The sequence below is a fragment of the Alosa alosa genome, chromosome 14, assembly GCF_017589495.1.
Source record: "Alosa alosa isolate M-15738 ecotype Scorff River chromosome 14, AALO_Geno_1.1, whole genome shotgun sequence".
Lineage (NCBI taxonomy): Eukaryota > Metazoa > Chordata > Actinopteri > Clupeiformes > Clupeidae > Alosa > Alosa alosa.
Window position 1 is genome coordinate 3,141,810 of NC_063202.1, and position 24,551 is coordinate 3,166,360.

The 24,551-nt window shown below is 39.7% G+C and overlaps 2 protein-coding genes across 12 annotated transcripts in view; one reads left to right on the top strand and one right to left on the bottom strand.

Annotated features, from left to right (window-relative positions):
• The window catches only part of celf1 (cugbp, Elav-like family member 1), a 40,109-nt gene extending 30,117 nt beyond the window's left edge, over nucleotides 1-9,992 (bottom strand). For all 10 annotated transcript variants that reach the window (XR_007195622.1, XM_048262562.1, XM_048262564.1 and 7 more), the window contains exons 1-2: nucleotides 9,831-9,992; nucleotides 6,167-6,211 (exon numbers count right to left, since the gene is read on the bottom strand). The gene's annotated coding sequence lies outside the window, so the exon portion shown is untranslated. The remainder of the gene's footprint in view (nucleotides 1-6,166; nucleotides 6,212-9,830) is intronic.
• On the top strand, nucleotides 8,567-22,562 carry ptpmt1 (protein tyrosine phosphatase mitochondrial 1). Of its 2 annotated transcripts, none has more exons than XM_048262569.1 (4): nucleotides 8,567-8,751; nucleotides 19,379-19,459; nucleotides 20,487-20,678; nucleotides 22,162-22,562. In XM_048262569.1, the coding sequence occupies exons 2-4, from the start codon at nucleotides 19,415-19,417 to the stop codon at nucleotides 22,291-22,293; spliced, it is 369 nt and encodes a 122-aa protein (XP_048118526.1). In that variant the 5' UTR covers nucleotides 8,567-8,751; nucleotides 19,379-19,414; the 3' UTR covers nucleotides 22,294-22,562. The 2 variants fall into 2 exon arrangements, with proteins under 2 accessions (XP_048118526.1, XP_048118525.1); XM_048262568.1 differs by lacking the exon at nucleotides 8,567-8,751 and adding an exon at nucleotides 19,020-19,268.
• Nucleotides 22,563-24,551: the final 1,989 nt, after the last annotated feature.

Below are 24,551 nucleotides of genomic sequence, written 5' to 3' on the forward strand. Positions count from 1 at the left end.
ACCGATGCCTAGGCTTTGTCTATCGGTCTCCATTCCAATACCGATGCCTAGGCTTTGTCTATCGGTTGATACCAATACCAAGGCTTTGTCTATCGGTTGATACCAATACCGATGCCTAGGCTTTGTCTATCGGTTGATACCAATACCGATGCCTAGGCTTTGTCTATCGGTAGATACCCGTTATCGATCCCACACCATTGTTGAATTAATAAGCTGCATACCTCAGGCAAAGTTTATACAGATAAGAAATTAAAATGACATTGTATTTGGTTAGAGTGTTTTGCGTTGAATATCACGCATAAACGTGTAAATTGGCGCATTATGGCTCAGTCCTTGAAATTGAAGTAAACGGATCGACCCATGGATCTGCCCAATTTTTGGGGCCTAGCCTATATCCGATCTTAATATCAGATTGGCACCCCTAATACACACATACAAGAGCACACACACACACACACTTTTTTGGCCATGTTTTAGTAGTGCTCACACATAACAGTCAGGGTGTGAGTTTACAAGAGCAGTTCAACAGCTGAGCCCACGGAGTATGCAGCCTTACTCCTGTCCCGATTTACAGCATCAGTTTCAAACTGATCACACGACCCTTCAGCCCGTCTTCATGGCCCACAAACACACAAACACACACGTACACACACACATACACACAGACGAGAAAAGAAAAACGCCCTATTTATAGCTCAACCCAGAGGGAGAAAAGGGTTGGGATGGTTTGCGAGAACTCTCCACCTTTCAGAATGCCAAAGGTCAGTCTCCTCCGACCTATTGCCTCCTCGTCACCTAGAAACTGCAGCACAAACACCCTTAATGACAGAGATCCATAGGTCCTTCCCACAACATGACAAACCAGAGGCTTTAACCACAGCACAGCAGGGCTAAGGCATCTGTACACAGACATACCAGAACTGATACCAGAACCTCTCCATGTCCATGTTTTTTGAGTAATTGACTGCCCACTACTGCTTACTACTGTTTTACTATTGTACACAGCCTAATGTTTTCACTACTGTTTTACTGCTACACTGTTTTTCATGCTATATTAGCACACATGATCAATGGCTGCGGTCAGGCTTCTGATACAATACTGAATGAATAAATGGCTATAACCCTATTACCTCAACCTGTTCTTGCACTGAAATAGTTTTTTATTTTACCTTGTCTACATTACACTTTACTCTCCTATTTGTCTATATTATTTATGCTGGTCTCTAGACCTTACTCTTGCACTGTTGGACTAATGTTGGACTACTTTTTGCACCTTCACTCTCTTGAGCACCTTGCCAGGCACACATAACTAAGGACTATGGTTGGACTACTGTTTGCACCTTCACCATGACACTCACTCCCTTTTGCCCCTCACCAGTCCCGGCCCTGTCACTACAAGCGTCTTATGCTTGATCACCCTCAAGCACATTGGACTTTAATTTAACTTGTATAGTGTATTTAGTATTTAGTTTTGTTAGTTTTCTTATCCGTCTTATCTTCTACGGTCTTTATTGTACAGTGGAGTTTAGTTTAAATGTTTACCATTTCTGCTGTAAGTGCATGTTGTGTGTTATGTCTGTATGCTACTGAGACCCTTGAATTTCCCCTTGAGGATCAATAAAGTATCTATCTATCTATACTGTTCACACTGATGTCTAAATGGAAAATATCTATTCAACAACCTGTGCAGACTCAATTGTGCTTGAGCAAACAATGCAGGCTGCAAATTAAATCAAGTGCTGGAGAAAGAGGTGGGGTGTGTGAAGGAAGGGATCCCAATCACAAGTGTTGGAGCTTTGCTCTCTTGTCTAGAAGGAGTTCAGCGTGACTGACAGGGATCCCAATCACAAGTGTTGGAGCTTTGCTCTCTTGTCTAGAAGGAGTTCAGCGTGACTGACAGGGATCCCAATCACAAGTGTTGGAGCTTTGCTCTCTTGTCTAGAAGGAGTTCAGCGTGACTGACAGGGTTCCCAATCACAAGTTTTGGAGCTTTGCTCTCTTGTCTAGAAGGAGTTCAGCGTGACTGACAGGGATCCCAATCACAAGTTTTGGAGCTTTGCTCTCTTGTCTAGAAGGAGTTCAGCGTGACTGACAGGGATCCCAATCACAAGTGTTGGAGCTTTGCTCTCTTGTCTAGAAGGAGTTCAGCGTGACTGACAGGGTTCCCAATCACAAGTTTTGGAGCTTTGCTCTCTTGTCTAGAAGGAGTTCAGCGTGACTGACAGGGATCCCAATCACAAGTGTTGGAGCTTTGCTCTCTTGTCTAGAAGGAGTTCAGCGTGACTGACAGGGTTCCCAATCACAAGTGTTGGAGCTTTGCTCTCTTGTCTACAAGGAGTTCAGAGTGACTGACAGGCAAACGAGGACCTAAAGGACACGGAAGCTAATGAGTCATGCAGAGGCGTGTGTGTGTGTGTGTGTGTGTGTGTGTGTGTGTGTGCGTGTCTGTGTGTGTGTGTGTGTGTGTGTGTGTGTGTGTGTGTGTGTGTGTGTGTGTGTGTCTGTGTGTGTGGTGGCAGAACTGAACATCCAGAGGAGGCTAAAGAGCTCACCCCCTGCACATCTGTGCGGCTATCGCTCCAGACAAACAAACGCCACCCCACCCCTCTCCACACTGGCTCAGATTAGCCAAGACCGCCAGCAAGCCTGCCCAGGAGCTGAACGTCACACAAGCACAAGCTGGGCCCAGATTTCTCGCCCTGCCATTTCTGCCCTCCGTCAAGATCATCCTCACTCGAGGACTGATTTGGGTTCCGGTTTCTACGCAGCAGGCTGCAGGACCGTGGTATAAAAATAAGCATTTCAGGTGGGCAGGCAGCTTTCGGCGCGGAGTCTGTCTGCTGAGGCATCTCTGACAGTCAGGAGCTTGGGGAGCTATCAGCAGCTGTGTGAGAGACGAAACCAAATGCCGGAGCACAGAGCGCATCAAACAACAATGCAAAAACGTTCAGCGTTTTAAAAAAAATGAAACGCTTGTAAGCGCCATTGTGGGGTTTCTTTGTGCTCTCGGAGCAATAATTAGATCTCATTTCCCGGCCAGAGCAGGGAGGCGGGTGCCAGGAGAGGGGAACAGCGGGCCACGGAGCATAATTATGAAGGGATCTCTAATCACCCTACGCCTGTGGTCTCCTGATCTGTTCAGGCCAAGAGCAAACAGTTCGGACTCCAGCATAGCAAGTTTAGTGATCTCATTCAATGCCAACAGAGGCTCTGGTCTCCCCCAAAGACCTTGGTTTTAATGCGGTCACTTTGTAGTCATTCAAATGAACAAATACAATCAAACATGCAAATCCAGATCAAAAATAATTTCTGGAATGGACTTTAATGGGCCAGTCATGAGCTGTGCATATCGCAGCCCATTTCGCAGACCATGAACTGTGCATATCGCAGACCACGAACTGTGCATATCGCAGACCATGTTAAAATCTTCTGCCTAGGGTTGACTGAATTCCATTACTGTTGGATGTCTGGGACAGCACAACTGAGATGCACCCCTACTCACACCAAGTTCTAATTTAATTTAGTGCAACATGCTGTAATATTAGCTAACTAGAGTTAACAACAATTATATTGGATCCCAGTGTTAGATTCACAAACTTCTTATATGATGCATCTAGACTAGAAAATTAAACTGGCAAATACAGACTTGCTAATGAGTTGAAAGTTCACAAGAGCACAATGGGTCACTGAGGAAACTGTCAAACTGTGCAAGCACCATGAGGGCTTAGATCTTTCCCTATTAAAATTAATTGGTCAAATTGAGGAGAGTAAGGTCAGCCAGATAACTAGCTATCATTTCATGCAAATGGAACTCTGACATTTAGTAGTTAGCTTAGCTAGCAAAACTACTAGGCAACGGCATTTGCTGAACAACCTGAAGCAACCAGTAAATTCTTAAAATCATATCACCATTAAAAACCACTCGGAACCACTTCTGGCTTATGTTAAATAGCCTCACAGGATTCTTAACAATCCTGAGAGAAATTCTGGGACACCAACAGGACAAGGGCTTACTCTGATATCAAAGTCTGGGACACCAACAGGACAAGGGCTTACTCTGATATTAAAGTCATAAATGAGAGGAGGGAAGTTCCCACTCTCATTTCTCAAACACAGTAATCTTGTGCTTTGTCTTCACACTGAAGCTGTGGAATACATTTGTTACTAGGTCACCAGGGAGTAGATTAACAGTTCAACTTTACCGTTTTACTCCAAATCCCACATGTCACCATTACGGTTAAATAGTGATAAACAGCTCAGAGGTAATGAGGTAGAAGAGCCAAAAGTCAGTCTGAAGGAGCAGGTTTGACAAACCTGTGTTAGATACAAGGACAGGCGCTGGGCCAATGATGAGATACATGGATATTGATAAAGGCAATGCTGGCATTTCACTTATGAAGTAAATACCAACTGCCTATCAACTCACCATGGCAATGGCTAGGCTTACAATCCCTGTGACCAAAGAGTCAGCCTTCTAATATCTCTCTGACTAGGCCTACGCTCTGCGCTGATCTCTCCATGACAGTGTTCCAGTATGTCCGAAACAATGGCCCTGTTCACCCCATGCCACCGGACCATGCATTCTGCAGCCACAGGTCAGACAGGGGATATGGAGATTACTGACACATCTTTTACCAGTGCACCTCCAAGGAGGAACTAGTGACTGAGCCTTGTCTGGCTTAGGCAAGCCTGCCACAACACAAACTCCTCTAACCTGAGGTGTGACCTAAGCTGGAGGTGCAGGCATGCTTGTGATGGATCCTGACTTTATGGAACAGAAGCAAAGAAAAGTGCAAAAACAAAGTGGCACATGCAGGAGTGAAGGTGGACAGTGGCGTTACGGCTGAAGGGGCTACAATGAGGAGAGGGGAAAATATGCAGCCATTCCCAAGCTTACCATCCAGGTCAACCCATCTGCTTCTGAAACTATTAGCACATGTCTAGAATACCTAATGACATCTAGATTAAAAACAACAGGAATATGATCTCTTTTAACACGTTTCTTTGCTGTGAGCAGGGAAGGATGGCATGTCTTTTTTAGACAACTGCAGAGTCCTTAAGATGGGTGATTAGACAAGATACAGGCTAATAGTGAGAGATTCACAGTCTTACATCCTGTACTCTATATCCTTTTCAGTGAGCTCTACAGCTGACATTTCATCAACAAATCACTCACCCCTTTTTCTCTAAATGCCAGAGCAGATAATACACTGTCCCAACAAATCTCACTGAACATAAATATATGTAAGTAATTTACATAGCAGAAAATAGGCCTGTATTGGAATGTCACCAAGTAAAGAAATGCTACTCTTTTCTTGTAGAGAGGCTCAACAGAAGTTCAGAGGTCACAGACTCAAAGATGACATCATAAGGCCTCCAGGTCCTCAGTGAAGAGGAGATAACGGAAGTGTTGCCATGCAGGAATAAAGTCCCCCGCACAGAATGATACAATTATGGAAGCATCAGGCCATCACATGATGGGGGGCGTGGGTGTAATACCACTGTAGTCATGGAAACAACTTGTCATTTAATTCAAGAGTGTCTCTCGAGTAGAGGCATTCAATGAAGGCACTGTTGTTTCAGGGAATGCTCCTAAAAGCAGCTCTCCTAAAATATATATCCCAAATATACCGATCCAGGTAACCAGTGTAAACAACGGCACGAGGAAATCAGCAGAACATTTCCTGAGAATATGATGTTAAGAATAAGATGTTAATCTTAAATACAACTGGGGGGGGGGACAGACTACAATTAACACAGCTAGTGGATCTGATTATTGCTTGTTTTGTGATAAAGGGAAGGAAATAAAAGGATCATCTTACCACTTATTTACATACTCTATACAACCCCCATGTGTTGCTCTCCATGCAAGTCAGAGAGTGGGTCTGACTTTTCTGGGGTTTTCAGGCGTACTTCTTGGATCAGGTCCTTTTACCAGCTCTTTTACAACCACACTACATGAGCCATCACACAGTAAGATTGATGTATGGATCAGGGAGCATTCTTGTCGAGGTCTTTGCCAAAGCTACCGATGTCATAGTCACATAATATGTCTGACAGGTGCTGGGCTATGAGATAGCCTAAATGACATGCATGATGTGAGGACTTAGACGGGAGTCGAATTCATGCTGCTGTAGTCGATTGAGCTCAACAAACTTAAACTTACCCTGTGCTTCTCTTGTTGCCTCTGGAATAGGACCTTCTCTCAGCTCTGTGGAAGGAGAGAAGAGAGAGAAAATTCACTTGAGGGTCCTCAAAGAGAAGAAAAATGATATGTTCTATGCGTAGTAAGGTCACACATAAAACAGTAAACCAACTTGCCCACTCCACTGTTCTTTATTTTCCTTAGTTGAATGAGTCATGTCTCCTAAGTGCACTTTATGCAATTTGGCGTAAAATCACCAATGAAGATATCTAGCTGGGTCTAGCATTAGTGGGTAACATGACATTGCAATCCTTTTCTTAACCAATGCTGGGAGGCAATTTGCTCCCACATAAAATCTCAACATGCCTAAGAACTACTGGAACTGGTTGCTTAGCCCTTGTCAGTGAATGTATATTGTTAAATTGCCAAGTTGACCATGTACGCATTTTGCACACTTCTAATGTGAACACTTAAGCAACAATGAGCTAAACACAAAGGATCCATTAGTCGTGGAAAGCTTTGGTTAGTTACAAGGATACAAGGATACAAGGAAGTTTATTGTCACATGCATATAGTTACTGGAAGTAAGAAATGCAGTGAAATTATGTCTGGTGTCAGCCTATTTGTGCATTAATGGGGGGGGGGGTAAAAAGTGCAGTAGAAGAGGGGTTTAGTAGATTAAGTGGCAAGGGCTGCATAAAAAGGTGGGGAGGATTGGGATTGGGTGGGGGGCACCAACAAGGAGCACCCAAGAGCAACAGGGGCAAGGAAAACTCCCTTACCAAGGAAGAAACCTTGGGCAGATCCACGGCTCAAGGGGCTAACCCAACTGCCAGGGTCTTGGTGTGTGTGTTGGGGGAGGTGACAGGGGAGATGGGATAGTGTGCTGTGTATGTGGGGAGAGGGCAGTGTGCAATATGTGTGTTGGAGAAGCTTCCTCATGAGACAATGTGCTGTGTATGTGGGGGGCAGGGACTTACTATTGCAAGCAGAGTACTGTATGTAATGTATGTGAGTGATGACAGTGAAGATGTGTGTGTGGGTGGGAGGGGAGTGGAGCAGTGACTGTGTGTGTGTGTGTGTGTGTGTGTGTATGTGTGTGTGTGTGTGGGTAGGTGGGGGCAGTGTGCTGTAAGTATGTAGAGGATGTGTGTTGGAGAAGATCCTGAAGACAATGTGCTGTGTATGTGTGTGGGGGGGGGGGGCAGTGTGCAGCAAGTATGTAGAGGAGGCTTACTGTAGCAAGCAGTGTGCTGTATGTATGTGAAGTGATGACAGTGATGATGTAAGTGTGTGTGTTGGGGATGGGGGTGGGGTGGGGGGGCAGAAAGGCTAGGCAATCAAGGACATGGGTAGATGGAGGAGAAATCAAAAATAATAAATAAAAAGTGTGCAAAAGTTGGAGAAAGTCAGATATGTGTGTGTGTGTGTGTGTGTTTCCACTGTTGGCGTTGGAAAGAGTCTTTCAGAGCCAGTCTTGTGAGAAAAAAAATAGCTTTACATTCACTTCAGACGTCTCTCTCTCTGTCTACTGTTTGTCATATTCCACAAGGGACCACTGTAGACCAAATAATCCAAGCAGACGTCAGAGAGATAGCAAGTTAAGAGAAATTTCAAACAAGCCGTCTGTCAGAATAACATTTTCACAAACAGTTCATTTCCACACAGCAACTGTGACCACAGAGGCTAGTTTCACTACCATCAGCACACAAGATGTCCTCGGGAATGCATTCCTCTGGTCTTACAGGAGCATGGGGACACTTACTTAGCTCTTAAGAAAAGCTCACGCCTACAGGGAGCTTTCTGTATGGTAAGAATAACCTGGCTTACTCATCACATGATGGTTGCAAAAGTCAGTGAAGACTAATGGGAGAGGAAAACTTCCATTTTCAGGGAGCAGCTGGACATTATGAAATAAGAATCCCCCAGTTGTTGCACAGTTGACTGCACTGGGACTTCCAAGCATATGAGCATGCCTCTGTAAGACCTCTTTGGTTCTGATTCTCAGACTTCAGCCTTACATTCCATACATTTAAGTAAGAAGCATTTCTGCAACACGCCTGACACATTCTCTTAAGTGACTGGGGAAAAAAATAAGCTTATGGCTGTCAAAGAGCCTGTTGAAAGGATTCATGCATGCATACATAGAATTCTGTAACAATACGTCTGAAATGACATCAATATTTACTGACAATTTAGAGATAATTCTGTAACAGTGACGAAATGTCTCTGAGCTTGCTATTGCATCTAGATAGAGAGTGATCATATCTCACATGGTTCCAAGGAAAGAACATAATGCTACAGGCTCTTGTCTAAAGGGTTGGCAAGAACATTGTTAGACCGTGTGCAAATGCACGTTCAGGGCAATCGCAACTATGCCTAGGAAAGATGCGTTGTAGTGCCAAAAAATGCATGGAGAGGGAGAGTTAAATACATGGACAGAGAGAGGTGTGACTGGGCAACACAGACCAACATCTTATGTGATTTGAAGCAGGCCTGAACTGACAGTGGCGTGAGTAGTGCTGGTGACAAGGCCCCTCTCCATCTTAGTGTTTCTGAAGACGCCGACATGCTACTACCAGCTAGCTGGCAAGAGCCACACCAAAGTACGCACTTTTATTATCCGCAAACAATCGAAGTGGTTACTGTAAAATAATATATATATATTATCTAAACACTTGATTCTGTCCGCATTTTAACACACCCTATGTAATTATCACCGATTCATATGATCAAGTAGAATCTGAACTTGTATGCTAACGTTATGGAGCAAGCTAACGTCAGATAGTTGACAGACAAGCTTGGACTTCTAACGTTATGTCTTACAAGATAAATGCAAAAACACTGGTAATACAATCGGTTGAAGTCAACAGTTACAAACTCAATATATCAAAGTAGTTTTGAAAATAACATTGGCTGCAATGAACAACAATGATGTTCAGCAACCAAATACATCGCGTAGAAGTATGCCTGCCAAATGATTTAGACATATGGCAAGCTAGCAGCTGATTAACCACAAGACCGTTGTGTAACATTGGCCAGGTAAAGCCACACATTGCTTTGTTAGTTAGTTAACCGATTAAGAAATGGAAACATTGCCTTTATTTTAGACATTTGACACCCACCCAAAACACTAATAGGCAACTTTTTGTAGCCTTGATTTTAGCCAAGTCGAAGAAGTTGACGGGAGTACAGACTGACCACCACGACATAAGATACTGTTAGCCTACAACTGGTCACACAGGAATGACAAATGAAGCCAGTCTAACGTTAGCCAGCCACGTCTGCTAGCTATCCTGAGAGCAGATACCCAGTATGAACTGTATGTATGTTTGCATGTTCACGTCAAACTTAATAACATAATCACAGAAACAATTAAAATAAGGGCTTCGCAACTGGTTAGTTCAACTTAAAATTTACCCGGCAGAATATCTGACTCTAGAGACACTTAGCGGTTAGTTACCAACAGCCAAGTAACGTTAATTAGCAACGCAGCTTTGACACCTTTCTGGTGCTGGCTAGCTTGCTAACAAACACCTTCTTGGCATTAACAACACGCTGGATACTCGATTAATGGCCCACTTAGCTAACATTAGCTAGTTAAGGTAAGCTAGGTTCTGACTTTAGGCAGCAGGGAAACAAGTACTGAAATATTGTAATTGATAACGTAACATGGTAAACTTACCCTTTGCACTGAAACTTGCAAATGGCTGTCAGGAGTTACCCAAATGCACTGCCACGATGAAACGTTGCGTAGATTTGAATATATCAGCTATTTGTTTCGCCTAATAATCTTCATACGGCAACTGTCTATCAGCCTTACCCAGTCTTGCAAGAGAACAGTGCAAAATGGCTGTCTTTCCTGCATTTACCATCAAATTCTCAAAAAGGGGAGTGGGGGTGGAGCTTTTATTAAAAAATGAATAAGGTATGCATCACTTTAGTGTTGAATGACTTCATAACATACAGCTCTTTAAGCAATATAGCCGCTGTGTATCTGAAATTGGAATTCGCATTTTCCAATCTGCCAAAAGTGAATCCCCTGTAGAGCCATGTTCCCTATTGACAGAAATGGTAAATTCGATTACACTTTTTTTTCACATGGGGTGTACCTACAATATTTTAGTGTACTCTGAGTTATGATTAACGGCATTTGTCCATTCGCAATTGGTGCCCTAGTTCTTTGTATAACCATGACTAATGTATTCAGTTCTTTGAAATCCCTGATTATCGTCGAAAATGGATGCAGTAGATGAACATTTGGATGAGCCATGCGCAACGCAAGTGAATTGACATAAATAGTTTTTAGGTTCATTCCACCTCACGCGGCTCTGCGCAGATCTGGCTGAATGTGATGCATGCTGGACTTTTGTACAATACAAACATGTATTGTGTTAACTTTAGCATGCACTTGTAAATGTGTGCATGCATCATGATCAGCCAGATCTGCGCAGCACTGCATGAAGTCAAATGAGCCTCTTGACTCCTGTAGGGACACTTGTGACTCGACCAAAATGTCACATACACTTTCAAATTTCAAATTTTGTTTGTCATATTATATGGGCATCACTGAGCTGGGGCAGAGCAAAAGTCATGTAAACCTATCATACAGTCTAAATTCAGATTATTGACATCTCTTGAATAGTTGCATTGAAACTATAAGATAAGAGATGCAAATGTTTTGCACATTTCAATTGAAAATTATATTGGCAAGGGAAAATAATGATGCAAGGAATGTGATGTATCTGGTAAAAGTCTAGTCTTGGTACATTTTTAGAGGACAATTAGGGCATGTAGGCTAGCCTATTCCAAGGGCTTTAGTACCACCAAATTTGATAGTGATGTATCTTTTACTGTCTATGGATGTAGGTCGTGTGTGTCAATGAGACATCGAAAATATGAATGGATTCCAGCATTATTTCAAGTAGGCTATATTACTCCAGTACAGGAGGTGGCGATAGAAGATTTCGGCCAAATCCTCAGTGAAGCCAAAGAAAAGAAGAAATCAGCTCCATGCATTGGTAGTTCCGTGGAGCTAGCGACAGTAAGCGACAGTACGCGACAATAGCGGGCAATATGGCGGCGAAAAGCGTCAAAATAAAGGTACAGACGAACGATCAGATAAAGTAGGTTAAAGTAGGTTTTCAGAGTATTTTTCAAAGGTTTACACGAAATGTAAACATGTTGCTGAAACTTAGCCTATGTAAATGCATGTGCAAATAATTGTAGCAGAATTGTCTTGCTAACATCCTTGAAATTGAACGGAAGTGATCTCACGCAACACCTTTCTCAATGCAAGGCAAGACAAACCAGAGCCCGTCTAAGGACATTCTCTGGACAAACGTCTCCATCTCCTGATGTAGGCTACTATTAAAAGAGAGGGGAACAAAAACAAACATAGAAAAAGGGGATAATAATGTACTATACATCGATTTATAATAATGTACTATACATCGATTTAAAATAATGTACTATACATCGATTTAAAGTTAATGTTTTATAATAATGTACTATACATCGATTTAAAGTTAATGTTTTATAATAATGTACTATACATCGATTTAAAGTTAATGTTTTATAATAATGTACTTTCGATTTAAAGTTAATAAATAATGTACTATACATCGATTTAAAGTTAATGTTTTTATACAATTATACTTTGCATTAATATAATTGTGGAAGGATTACCTTTTTCATTAACAAGACCTAAAATAACACTATTATCAAATAACACTTAGTTCAAACTTAGGGTGGTAGGCTAAAATGGACTCCTTGTACTCTCAGAATAGATATTTATGCCAAATTCGTCTTTATAGGTATATGCCATACTAACTCTATACGGACTCATATAGCCTACCCTAGGCCTGTCATACTATACACTATACTATTGAACTTTAAATTGTGTGGCTATGGAAACAATAAGTTGTGCATATTTAAAAGGGGGTAAAATGGACTCCTTATAACATATACTTTCAGAATACAGATAGATATTTATACCAAGTTTGCCTTTGGAGTACCAGGCAATACCAAGTCACTAGGCCTTCTATTGACATACACTGTTGAACTTCAAATTGTGTGGCTGTGAAAACAATAAGTTGTGCATATGTAAAAAGGGAGTGAAATTAAATCCTTATAACATGTACTTTCAGAATATATAAAGATATCTATACCAAATTCGCCTTTGTAGGTACAAGGCCATACTAACTCTGTATCAAGTCATATACTATGTCTGCCATTGACATACACTGTTGAACTTCAAATTGTGTGGCTGTGAAAACAATAAGTTGTGCATATGTAAAAGTGGGGTGAAATGAAATCATTATAACATGTACTTTCAGAATACATATAGATATTTATACCAAATTAAGCCTTTGTAGGTACCAGACCATACTAACTCTGTACCGAAATCATATACTTTAGGCCTGTCATTGACATACACTGTTGAACTTCAAATTGTGTGGCTGTGAAAACAATAAGTTGTGCATATGTAAAAAGGGAGTGAAATTAAATCATTATAACATGTACTTTCAGAATACATATAGATGTTTATACCAAATTTGCCTTTGTGAGTACCAGACCATACTAACTCTGTATCAAGTCATATACTATGTCTGCCATTGACATACACTGTTGAACTTCAAATTGTGTGGCTGTGAAAACAATAAGTTGTGCATATGTAAAAGTGGGGTGAAATGAAATCATTATAACATGTACTTTCAGAATACATATAGATATTTATACCAAATTCGCCTTTGTAGGTACCAGACCATACTAACTCTGTACCGAGTCATATACTTTAGGCCTGTCATTGGTATACACTGTTGAACTTCAAATTGTGTGGCTGTGAAAACAATAAGTTGTGCATATGTAAAAGTTGGGGAAATGAAATCATTATAACATGTACTTTCATAACATATAGATGTTTAGAATATTCGCCTTTGTGAGTATACCATTTTACAGGCATAAATATGACCATTGACATACACTGTTGAAAAATTGTTTGTGAAAACAATAAGTTGTGCATATGTAAATGGAATCCTGATAACATGTACTAGAATATATATAGATGTTTATCCCCCACCAGGCCATACCAAGTGTGTACCCCAGGTACAAGGCCTGTCATTGGTACACTTATGTCTGTGAAAACAATAACATACATAGGCCTGAAATCCTTATAACATGTACCCTTCAAATATATATAGTTTTTACAGGCATAAATATGACAAAAATGTTTGAAAGTAGGCTTTGTTATAATCATCCCCCACCTCATCCCACCTAACCCCAGGTACAAGCTCATGTTATGTCTGAAATCACATACTAGGCCTGTCAGGAAACACCCTTTAACAAATACATATACAAATTCACCTTTGTTCAAACTGTACCAACTGAAAACAAGTTCACATAGGCCTATAAATTTGAAAACAAGTTCTGCATATTTGAAAGGGGGTGAAATGAAATCCTTATAACATGTACTTTCAGAATATATATACAGTATATAGATATTTATACCAAGTTCACCTTTGTAGGTACCAGGCCATGCTAAGTCTGTACCAAGTCACATACTAGGCCTATCATTGCCACATATGCTACTGTTGAACTTGAAATTGTGTGGCTGTGAAAATAATCACTTGTGAATATTTAAAAGGGGGGTAAAATGGAATCCTTATAACATGTACTTTCAGGAAATACGATATGTTTGTAAAACCAAATATAAGATACATATAGATGTGTATGTAAAACCAAATTGAAGGCACTAAAACAGATACAGAAATACATGTGTAATGTTCAAATATTTACAAAAAGAAATATGTACAAATATAGAATAAAAAATAAATGGCCTGCATATGCAAATAATTGTCTTGACCTTGTGGCTTGGTTTTCACTTTGACATACAAGTTGTAGAAGCATCTCAAGGACCATTGATAGATGAGGATGCACCAGAGCTCAATTGCAAGCGTCATAACAAAGGGTCTGAATACTTATGTAAATTATATATTTCAGTCTTTTATTTATTATACATTTTATACACATTTTATACACATCACTTAAAACACCTGATTTTTTATTGTGTGTAGATTTATGAGAAAAAAATTGAAGATGAGTCTGAAGAATAAGAAAATGTGTAAAACTTGAAAGGGTCTGAAAACGTTCTGATTGCACTGTATAGGACTGAAAGATTAAAAGAGAAAAACAGATGAGTGTTCAGGAAGACAGGCCTGTTTAGTTGAAAGCCCACTCACCACGTCAAGGTACAGGCCACAAGTGGGATGTTAGTATGACAGGACAAGACAGAGGACAAGGTTAGTAAAACACATATATAAATAGAAAGTAATAAAAGACAGTAAAAAAGTACATATATGACAATTATACATGCTAAAGTTTCCATGCCCCTTCATGAAATGTTCTATAATGTATCCCCATATAACCTCCTCTACTACTGTTCAAAGTAAGGGGATGCAAACTTTTTCTTGGACAAATAAACAATGATAAACAATGACAGACAAACTTCACAAGGACATAACATAAATAAGGACAATAATAAATAAATAAATACACATACATACACACGCACATACATTACCTTAGTGACAGCAGGGGTGTCATTTCACAAGGACCTCAGCAGGAGCCAGAGCAAAACACTGCAATATTCACACAATGTCACAATTAAACACAACACACACAATTATCACACACACACACACACACATACATATTGCAAATTGCCACAGTTTGGATATTGCACATTGTCCGACATCAAATATTTCACACTTCTCCAATAAATATTATGAATAAGTATAAGTTATATATTATAATTACAATAATACATATTCATCAATAAATAAATACATAAATAAATAAATACAAACCCCAATATATCCAGGAAAAATATTACAGTATCACCTGGTGACTTAATTCATACTCTAAAATCCTCCGCGATATTGCTACTGCAAAATTTGTTTAAATTTGTTTGAAAAAGGAAAGATTTAACAAAAAACAAACATACACTCCACAGTTTATGCTATCAGACTGTTTTATAAATGTTGGGCATTTATGATAAAATTCATATCTAAATACAAGATTCACCAGCTTCCCATGGATCGCTAGATACTGTAACAATAGATATCTCTGCAATGTTGGTATTATTTTTTTATCATTTCATAATCAAATGTTTTGATTGAGTCAAAGACTTTGCTGTTACAGTTATTTCATTATTTTGGGGGTGTTGTTCCATCAGCTCCAAAATCATAACAGCCCAATGCATGTTGTTAAAATTTACTGGAATAACTACTGTGTGGTAGCCACCAATTATTTTCAGGCTTATATATTTTTGGTAATACATTGATGTCAGGGCAAAATACACTTTTTAAACACTGACTTATAAATGTTGATGGGACCATTACAATGTCATTTGTTGTCAGTTTTGCTTGGAGCATTTTCATATAAATGTCTATTATTTTATCATCTAGCCATTCACTACTTCTAATCAATGCTCATATCCTTCTCTGTCATATTTGGAGGCAAGTTGACATCTCCTTGAGGAATCCATTCTTGAATTTCAAATGGTTCATGATTACCACACTGTTTATTACATTTGTGTTGTTCCTCATATAAACGCATATATTAATCTGTTCAGTGGTCTCCACACAGTATTCAACTAAAAAGAATATGGGATTAAGTTGTATTAAGTTGGCAATTTCTGTTTGTTTGTCTGAAACACAATCAAAACTTAACAACTGTATAAAAGGTTTTTCTGAGAGAGATACCAAAAGGGATGCCAGTGAATACTTGTAAATGCCAAAAACTGTGTCGAGTGTAAGATGTAATGGGAGGCTTTTGGGGTTATCTGCTAATATGAGAAGTGACTGTGGCAAATGAATCAGCAAAGTTTCTGACACAGTATTCTCTCACATGATTTGCAATTGTCTGTTTCATTTCTATTTTTTTTTTTTTAAAGCTTGATTAGTTAAAAAGTGTTTTATTGCCTCTTCTGAAATATCTAAAGGTAATGAGATTAGAATTTTGTTTGTGCGGTTTCTTCTCTCATTTTCTGCACACCTGATACAATTAAATAATGACAAGCAGTGAGCATACAGCAAATCATTGGCTAAAAAGTTTGCCTGCAGGTATTTATCTACAAATGTTTTAATTAACACTACAGCTTCATTTTTAGTAAATTGGCTTTCAAGTTCATAATGTTCACATAAAGAGATGTCTTCAATTGCTTTCTGTGAAACTTGAAAGTCAGGGCTACGCTTTTTTTATAGGGAGGAAAGTCTTTTTTGACACTGCTTCCACGGCTCTTGTTTGTTTAAAAGAATTGCAGTATTGGTGTGCTCCCACTACCTTTAGCTATTTCTGGCATACCCCCGTTGCCTACTATTTTATTAATGCTGAATAACTTTGTGCTCTCTTTTTGGGGTTTTGAAATGTATTCTGAAGGTGCTTGGGTACGCTTTTTTCTTTGTTCCATGATTCCTCGGTTCCTGTATGTCTCTTAATCTTTTCATCCTTTTCAGTTTAATTTTCTCAAGAGAAGTCTCTCTCACATGCTTTATATAATTTATATAGTTCCTGGATGCATTCATCAGTTCTAAGTTTTTGTTATTCAAAAACAATGTTTTAGTATTTTTAAATGTGACTTCTGAAATCGAAGTGGTTTTATCTAGATTTTTATTGTGGAACCTTTCCATCTTTGATAAATTAACCTGAACCATATCTGACCAAATTGGAATTACCGGTAGAAAATTATTAAATAATTTCTCGAGTAACATAGGGCCAAAGTAAGGTTTTTTTTCTGTGCTTTTTATAGAGGTCGGCTGTTTCCGCGCTTCGTTGCGTATTTGATTAAAATAACGAAGAAATGGGGATTGATGTGTGACTATCTCAAAAATGTCCCCTGATAGGCTGTCATCTTTTCCCTCAAAATCTTCAGACCCTAAGCTCTTAACTTTATCCTCTAAATTGGCTGTACTTTTCTCTACCACGTCTGAGTACACTCTGCTCTCCAAGACCATACAGATATCAAAAATTAAGTTTTTTGCTTCAGCAAGCGATTCCATTTCACCCCCCTTTTACATATGCACAACCTATTGTTTTCACAGCCACACAATTTGAATTCAACAGTGTATGTCAATGGTAGACATAGTATATGACTTGGTACAGAGGTAGTATGGTCTGGTACTCACAAAGGCGAATTTGGTATAAACATCTATATGTATTCTGAAAGTACATGTTATAATGATTTCATTTCACCCAACTTTTACATATGCACAACTTATTGTTTTCACAGCCACACAATTTGAAGTTCAACAGTGTATGTCAATGACAGGCCTAAAGTATATGACTCGGTACAGAGTTAGTATGGCCTGGTACCTACAAAGGCTTAACTTGGTATAAATATCTATATATATTCTGAAAGTACATGTTATAAGGATTCCATTTCACCCCCTTTTACATATGCACAACTTATTGTTTTCACAGCCACACAATTTGAAGTTCAACAGTGTATGTCAATGGTAGACATAGTATATGACTCCGTACAGAGTTTGTATGGCCTGGTACCTACAAAGGCTTAACTTGGTATACATATCTATATATATTCTGAAAGTACATGTTATAAGGATTCCATTTCACCCCACTTATAGATATGCACAACTTATTGTTTTCACAGCCATTTGAAGTTCAACAGTGTGCCACAGGCCTATAGTATATGACTTGAGTTAGTATGGCCTGGTACCTACAAAGGCCATAAACATCTATATATATTCTGAAAGTAAATGTTATAATGATTTCATTTCACCCCCTTTTACATATGCACAACTTATTGTTTTCACAGCCACACAATTTGAAGTTCAACAGTGTATGTCAATGGCAGACATAGTATATGACTCGGGTACACACTTAGTATGGCCTGGTACCTACAAAGGCTTAATTTGGTATAAATATCTATATATATTCTGAAAGTACATGTTATAATGATTTCATTTCACCCCACTTTTACATATGCACAACTTATTGTTTTCACAGCCACAATAATTTGAAGTTCAACAGTGTGCCAATGACAGGCCTAAAGTATATGACTCGTACACACTTAGTATGGCCTGGTACCTACAAAGGCTTAACTTGGTATAAATATCTATATATATTCTGAAAGTACATGTTATAAGGATTTCATTTCACCCCCCTTTTACATATGCACAACTTATTGTTTTCACAGCCACACAATTTGAAGTTCAACAGTGTATGTCAATGGCAGACATAGTATTTGACTTGGTACACACTTAGTATGGGCTGGCACTCACAAAGGCGAACTTGGTATAAATATCTATATATATTCTGAAAGTACATGTTATAATGATTTCATTTGACCCCACTTTTACATATGCACAACTTATTGTTTTCACAGCCACACAATTTGAAGTTCAACAGTGTATGTCAATGGTAGACATAGTATATGACTCGGTACAGAGTTTGTATGGCCTGGTACCTACAAAGGCGAACTTGGTATACATATCTATAAATATTCTGAAAGTACATGTTATAAGGATTCCATTTCACCCCACTTTTACATATGCACAACTTATTGTTTTCACATCCACACAGTTTAATTATATTGATGTTGAAAAAATATAGCATTCTAATGTGTATTTTCGATTTAAATGTCTTATTTAATTATTTTCTAAATTTACTTTCCCTTTGGTAACACAATACAGTTTTAAATTAATAATTTTTAAACATATTCATTACTTTTTCATTGAAAAAGTAATGACTATGTTCTGACTTTTATTTTGAATGATTCGCGAATGGCGGCCATATTGGAATTTTCTTTACTGTCGCTAGTTTCACACTACTTACTTGCATTGGTCTATGTCTGGCTCTTACTTTTAGGATACGGCTAGCTGTAGCCTACCTGTCACTGGGGAAATTATAGGCGTCTTTTTGTAACTAACCATAGGTATCGAAGAAAGGCTACAGTATGTCAGGGGCATTGGCAAGGCTTTTATTTTATCCAACTTTAGCTTACAATGTTTTAATGGAGAAAATAACCTCTAGGGAATGGTATAACCGTGTGGATCAGACTGTTATTTTGGGGGCTCTTCCTTTCAAATCAATGACAGAGGAGGTAGGCTACACTGTCACTGACAGACTACCCAAGGACAGTCTTCTTTTCGGTTAGTGGATAAATGTATGTTACACCTGTAACGCTCTTTCTCTCTTTATGTCGTTGTTCAGTTGGTCCAGAAAGAAAATGTCAGAGGAGTGATAACCATGAATGAAGAGTACGAGACCAAGTACTTTTGCAATTCATCAGAGGTGAGACCAGCTGTGTTCCCTTTCCTTTCAGATCAGGGATCAGTGAATTGTTGTACTCTCATCATCTGTTATAATACTTGACTTCGTTGTTGTCACTTTTTGTTAACCCATAACAACTATATTCAATGGTTTTTCTTGACCAGCATCTTGTCTTTCCGGTTTTTACTTCAGTCTCCTTTTGCACATCGACGTAGTAAAATCAGGATGTTTGACGTTTGACAATGTCAGGGAAATGTGGGAGTGGCTACAAGTCAAATTTGAATCACGGCATGCCACTGAATTTTCCTGCTTGATTGATATCACAAGAAATTGGGTTAATTTATTTTTAAATTTATGAGTTATGGTTCTTGGCAGACACTATTGTCCAAAGCAATGTACAATAAACATGATCATTATAACAGTTTAATGTTGTCAGCAATACACAAATAATAGTAGACTAGATAATTTTAAAATAATAACAATACAGACTGTGACTGTAAGGATAATTAGTTCAGGAGATCCAAGGCAAACAGACGAGTCTTTAAAATGCTTTTTTAACATCACAAACCGAATACTAGAACGAAGTGCATCAGGTAAATCAGACGTGCCGCTGCATTTTGAATCATCTGTAATGATCTCACTACAAGTAGGTAGGCCAGATAACAATGCATTGTAATAGTACAGTTTGGAAAGAACCATGGCCTGCACAAGATGTTGTGTGGCATATTGTGTAAGATAAAGTCTGATCTTCCAAATATAGTACAGTATAAACCAACATGACTCTGTGACTAAGGCTACATGTTCATCAATTATGACGGCCAAGTTAAATGGCGTTTTAGCTGGGGTCAGTGAAGATGAGCCAAAATGGATGCTGGGGTGTTAGAGAATATCTGGAATATCAGAAGCTCAGTATTAAAGAGATTAAGCTGAAATGTTGATCTTTCGTCTAAACAAATAAAGTCAAAGTGTGTGTGTGTGTGTGTGTGTGTGTGTGTGTGTGTGTGTGTGTGCGCGCACGCGTGCGTGCGTGCGTGTGTGTGAGAGACAGGAGTGGAGAGCAGCCGGGGTGGAGCAACTCCGCCTGAGCACAGTTGACCTCACGGGTGTGCCCAGCATGGAGCACCTGCAGAGAGGGGTGGAGTTTGCCCTGCAGCATGGACAGGAAGGCACCAGTGTGTACATTCACTGCAAAGCCGGCCGGTCCCGCAGCGCCACCGTCGCCGCTGCCTACCTCATCAAGGTGAGACAGCTGTAGACTGACACTTCATGGTGGCTACAACATGTTCTGCTCGGTCTTTTACAACCCCAAATCCGAAGAAGTTGGGACGTTGTGTAAAATGCAAATAAAAACAGAATGTGATAATATACAAGTCTTGTAAACCCATATTTAGCAGCAAAAAGGACATAGACAACATATCAAATGTTAACTATTTCATGGAAAATATATGATCATTTTGAATTTCATGCCAGCAATGTTTCAAAAAAAGTTGGGACAGGGAATGTTTACCACTGTGCTGCTTCACCTCTTCATTTAACAAAATTCTGTAAAAGATTAGGAACTGAGAAGACCATTTGCTACAATGTTGTCCTATTCCTGCCGATATAGGATTTCAGTTGCTCAACAGTATGCATGATGCACCTAATTTGACAGGTCTAGACTGCAGACAGGCAATTTAAGCACCTGGACTCTCTATAGAGAAATACTGTTTAAATATGTGCAGAATTCATTTTGGCATTGTTTTCCTGAAATATTCAAGGTCTTCCCAAAAAAAAAAGACATTTCCTGGATGGCAGTACATGTTGCTCTAAACCTGTATACATCATTTAGAATTGATTGTGCCTTGCTAGATGTGCAAGATGCCCACGCTATAAGCACTAATGCACCTCCATACCGTCATAGATGTTGGGTTTCGACCTAAGCAGTAAAACAAGTTGGATAGGCCCTCTCCTCTTTAGCCCTGATGAGTCCATGATTTCCAAAAAGAATTGCACATTTTGATTGATCTAACCACAGGACCCTTTTCCAGATGGTGGTATTTCTGTATCACGTCTAAGTACATTTTTGGCTGTTGCATGGTAATGCTTACACTAGTATTTTTGAAATGAGTATCAAACTCTGCTCATAGACAATAGTTATAAGAGGTTTTCCTGAGCCCATACAATGATTTTCTTTACAGAAACAGGTCTGGTTTTAATGCAGTGCCATCTGAAGACCAAAAGACTACGGCCATCCAATATTGTTTTCCAGCTCTATCCCTAGTTTGCAAAGATTACTCTGGATTCTCTGAATAAGTTATTGATATTATGTCCTGTAGATGATGAACTCCCCAAATACTTCACAATTTCATGTTAAGAAGCATTAAAATGACAATGTTTCATCATTTGTCCACACAGGTTTACACAGAGTGATGAATACCCCTACATCTTTACTTTTAAGAGCCTCTGTCTCTCTGGAATGCTCTTTTTCATACCCAATCATGTTGCCAGTTACCCTAATTTGAATTGGAGATTCAGGTTGCTGGAGCCTATTGTGTGGGTACCAGATAACCATGAGGGGGCACTAGATATCTGCTAAAAATAGCCATGTTATTATCCAGCCTGATTCTAAGGTTCTACATGGGGTTGTACAAAATAGCATTTGAGCATGTTTTTAACAGACCAAAGTTGCATACCTTCTTCTTTTTCTCTCTCTCTCTTCTTCCTGCTTATCCCTTTCCCTACAGCTTCACTGCTGGAGTCCCGAAGAAGCGTGTCGGATGTTGGCCTCCGTGCGGCCACATGTGCTGGTGCGCTCCGCACAGCGGGAGCTGCTCCTGCAGTACTACCAGCAGGTCTGTGCTTCAGGCTCCAGCTAGAGGAGGGACGGAGATGCCATTGGGTCCATCGGAAGGCGTCTTACACTATAAATAGCTTGGATGTAGGTGAACAGAATGCAAAGTTTTGGGTGCACTTTTTTTTAATGATCCAATAGTTGTTTTTTATATGGGTGCAGACATTTTATATACCATTTGTACACACACACTGAGCCATCAGGCTTCAAGAATCAGTCAAGTACTGTATGTGAAAAAAACTGACTTGGTTACTGTATTTATTGACTGTATTAAAGTTACAGATTGTGAAAATACAATGAAATCATGTTTTCTTTCCTGAAATGAAGAGATAATCTATTGGGAGAGGATGTAACAGGTTAGCAACTATGGTTTTGGGAAACGCAACCCAGATAAACTGAAGAAAGCCTGGAAGAGGGCTGTCTCACTCAGAATCAGAATTCCTTTATTGCATAAAGGAACATGCATATAGTTACTGGAAGTAAGAAATGCAGTGAAATTATGTCTGGTGTCAGCCTATTTGTGCATTAATGGGGGGGGGAAGTGCAGTAGAAGAGGGGTTTAGTAGATTAAGTGGCAAGGGCTGCATAAAAAAGGTGGGGGAGGATTGGGATTGGGTGGGGGCACCAACAAGGAGCACCCAAGAGCAACAGGGGCAAGGAAAAACTCCCTTACCAAGGAAGAAACCTTGGGCAGATCCACGGCTCAAGGGGCTAACCCAACTGCCAGGGGTCTTGGTGTGTGTGTTGAGGGGATGACAGGGGAGATGGGATAGTGTGCTGTGTATGTGGGGAGAGGGCAGTGTGCAAAATGTGTGTTGTCATGAGAAAATGTGTGTGTATTGGGGGCAGTGTGCTGTAAGTCCTGGGGATGAGACAGAAGCCTGATGAAATAATGTGGGGGCAGTGTGCTGTAAGTATGTTGGGGATGTGTGTTGGAGAAGCTTCCTGATGAAATAATGTGCTGTGTATGTAGGGGGCAGGGACTTACTATTGCAAGCAGAGTACTGTATGTATGATGTATGTGAGTGATGACAGTGAAGATGTGTGTGTGGGCGGGAGGGGAGTGGAGCAGTGACTGTGTGTGTGTGTGTGTAGTGTGTAGGTGGGGGCAGTGTGCTGTAAGTATGTAGAGGATGTGTGTTGGAGAAGATCCTGAAGACAATGTGCTGTGTATGTAGGGGGGGGGGGGCAGTGTGCAGCAAATATGTAGAGGAGGCTTACTGTAGCAAGCAGTGTGCTGTATGTATGTGAAGTGATGACAGTGATGATGTGTGTGTGTTGGGGATGGGGGTGGGGTGGGGTGGGGGGCAGGGGGGCAAAAGGCTAGGCAATCAAGGACATGGGTAGATGGAGGAGAAATCAAAAATAAATAAATAAAAAGTTCTATGGAGATGTGCAAAAGTTGGAGAAAGTCAGATGTGTGTGTATGTGTTTTGACGTGTGATGAAATAAGAAAATAAATAAAAGGTCTGTAGTATAGGGAGAGGGATGTAAAAGTGCTAAAAGTCTTGTAGGTGTGTGTGTGTGTGTGTGTGGGGGGCTGTAGCCTGTGATGGTGTACCCTGTAATGGAATAAAGTAATAAACACTCACACTAGGCTTTTATTTTCAGCAGCACGAAAATGTCATCAACCCAATTTCTAAAACTGAATGTGTAATAGCAGCAGTTAATTACTACTGAATAATTGACAGGGCCAATTTTAAGTAAAAAAAAAAAGATAGAGAAAGTTGGTAGGTAGTAGAGCAATATTGATGTGGCAGGAGAGATAAAAAAAAAAAAAATACAGTGCAGTTCTCTTTAAATGTAGGCCAATTTGTGGTCCATCTGCTTCAAGGTTTGCTGTGCTTTCTGAGATGTTTTTCTGCTCACCACATTACAGAGTGGTTATCTGAGTTACCGTATAGCCTCTCTATCACCTCGAACCAGTCTGGATATTCTTTGTTGACCTCATTCATCAACATGGTGTTTCTGTCCGCAGAACGTCCATTCACTGGATTTTTTGTTTTGTTTTTCGCACCATCTTTAGCAGGGTTGCCAACTTTGGGTGTTTGGCTGGAGTGAGATTTTGTGAAGTCATAGTGTGTGTGAGTTAAATTTTTCCCTAAACCTAATTTAAAAAATGTCTGTCCCCTGACTTTTTTGCTATGTACAGTATAATCCCTGATTTATGTTTTTTTTTAAAAAACTAATAGAATGGAAAAGTTTCTTCAAAATGTACAATTAAATTATTGATTGCACTTGAAAACAAGACCAGTGTTTTAACCCTGTGGCATGGAAGGATTA

Coding starts and splice junctions, on each gene's coding strand:
- ptpmt1 (XM_048262568.1), top strand. CDS start 19,122: ATGTCAGGGGCATTGGCAAGGCTTTTATTTTATCCAACTTTAGCTTAC. Junction 19,460..20,486: donor ACTTTTGCAATTCATCAGAG/GTGAGACCAGCT, acceptor TGTGAGAGACAG/GAGTGGAGAGCAGCCGGGGT. Junction 20,679..22,161: donor CCGCTGCCTACCTCATCAAG/GTGAGACAGCTG, acceptor CTTTCCCTACAG/CTTCACTGCTGGAGTCCCGA.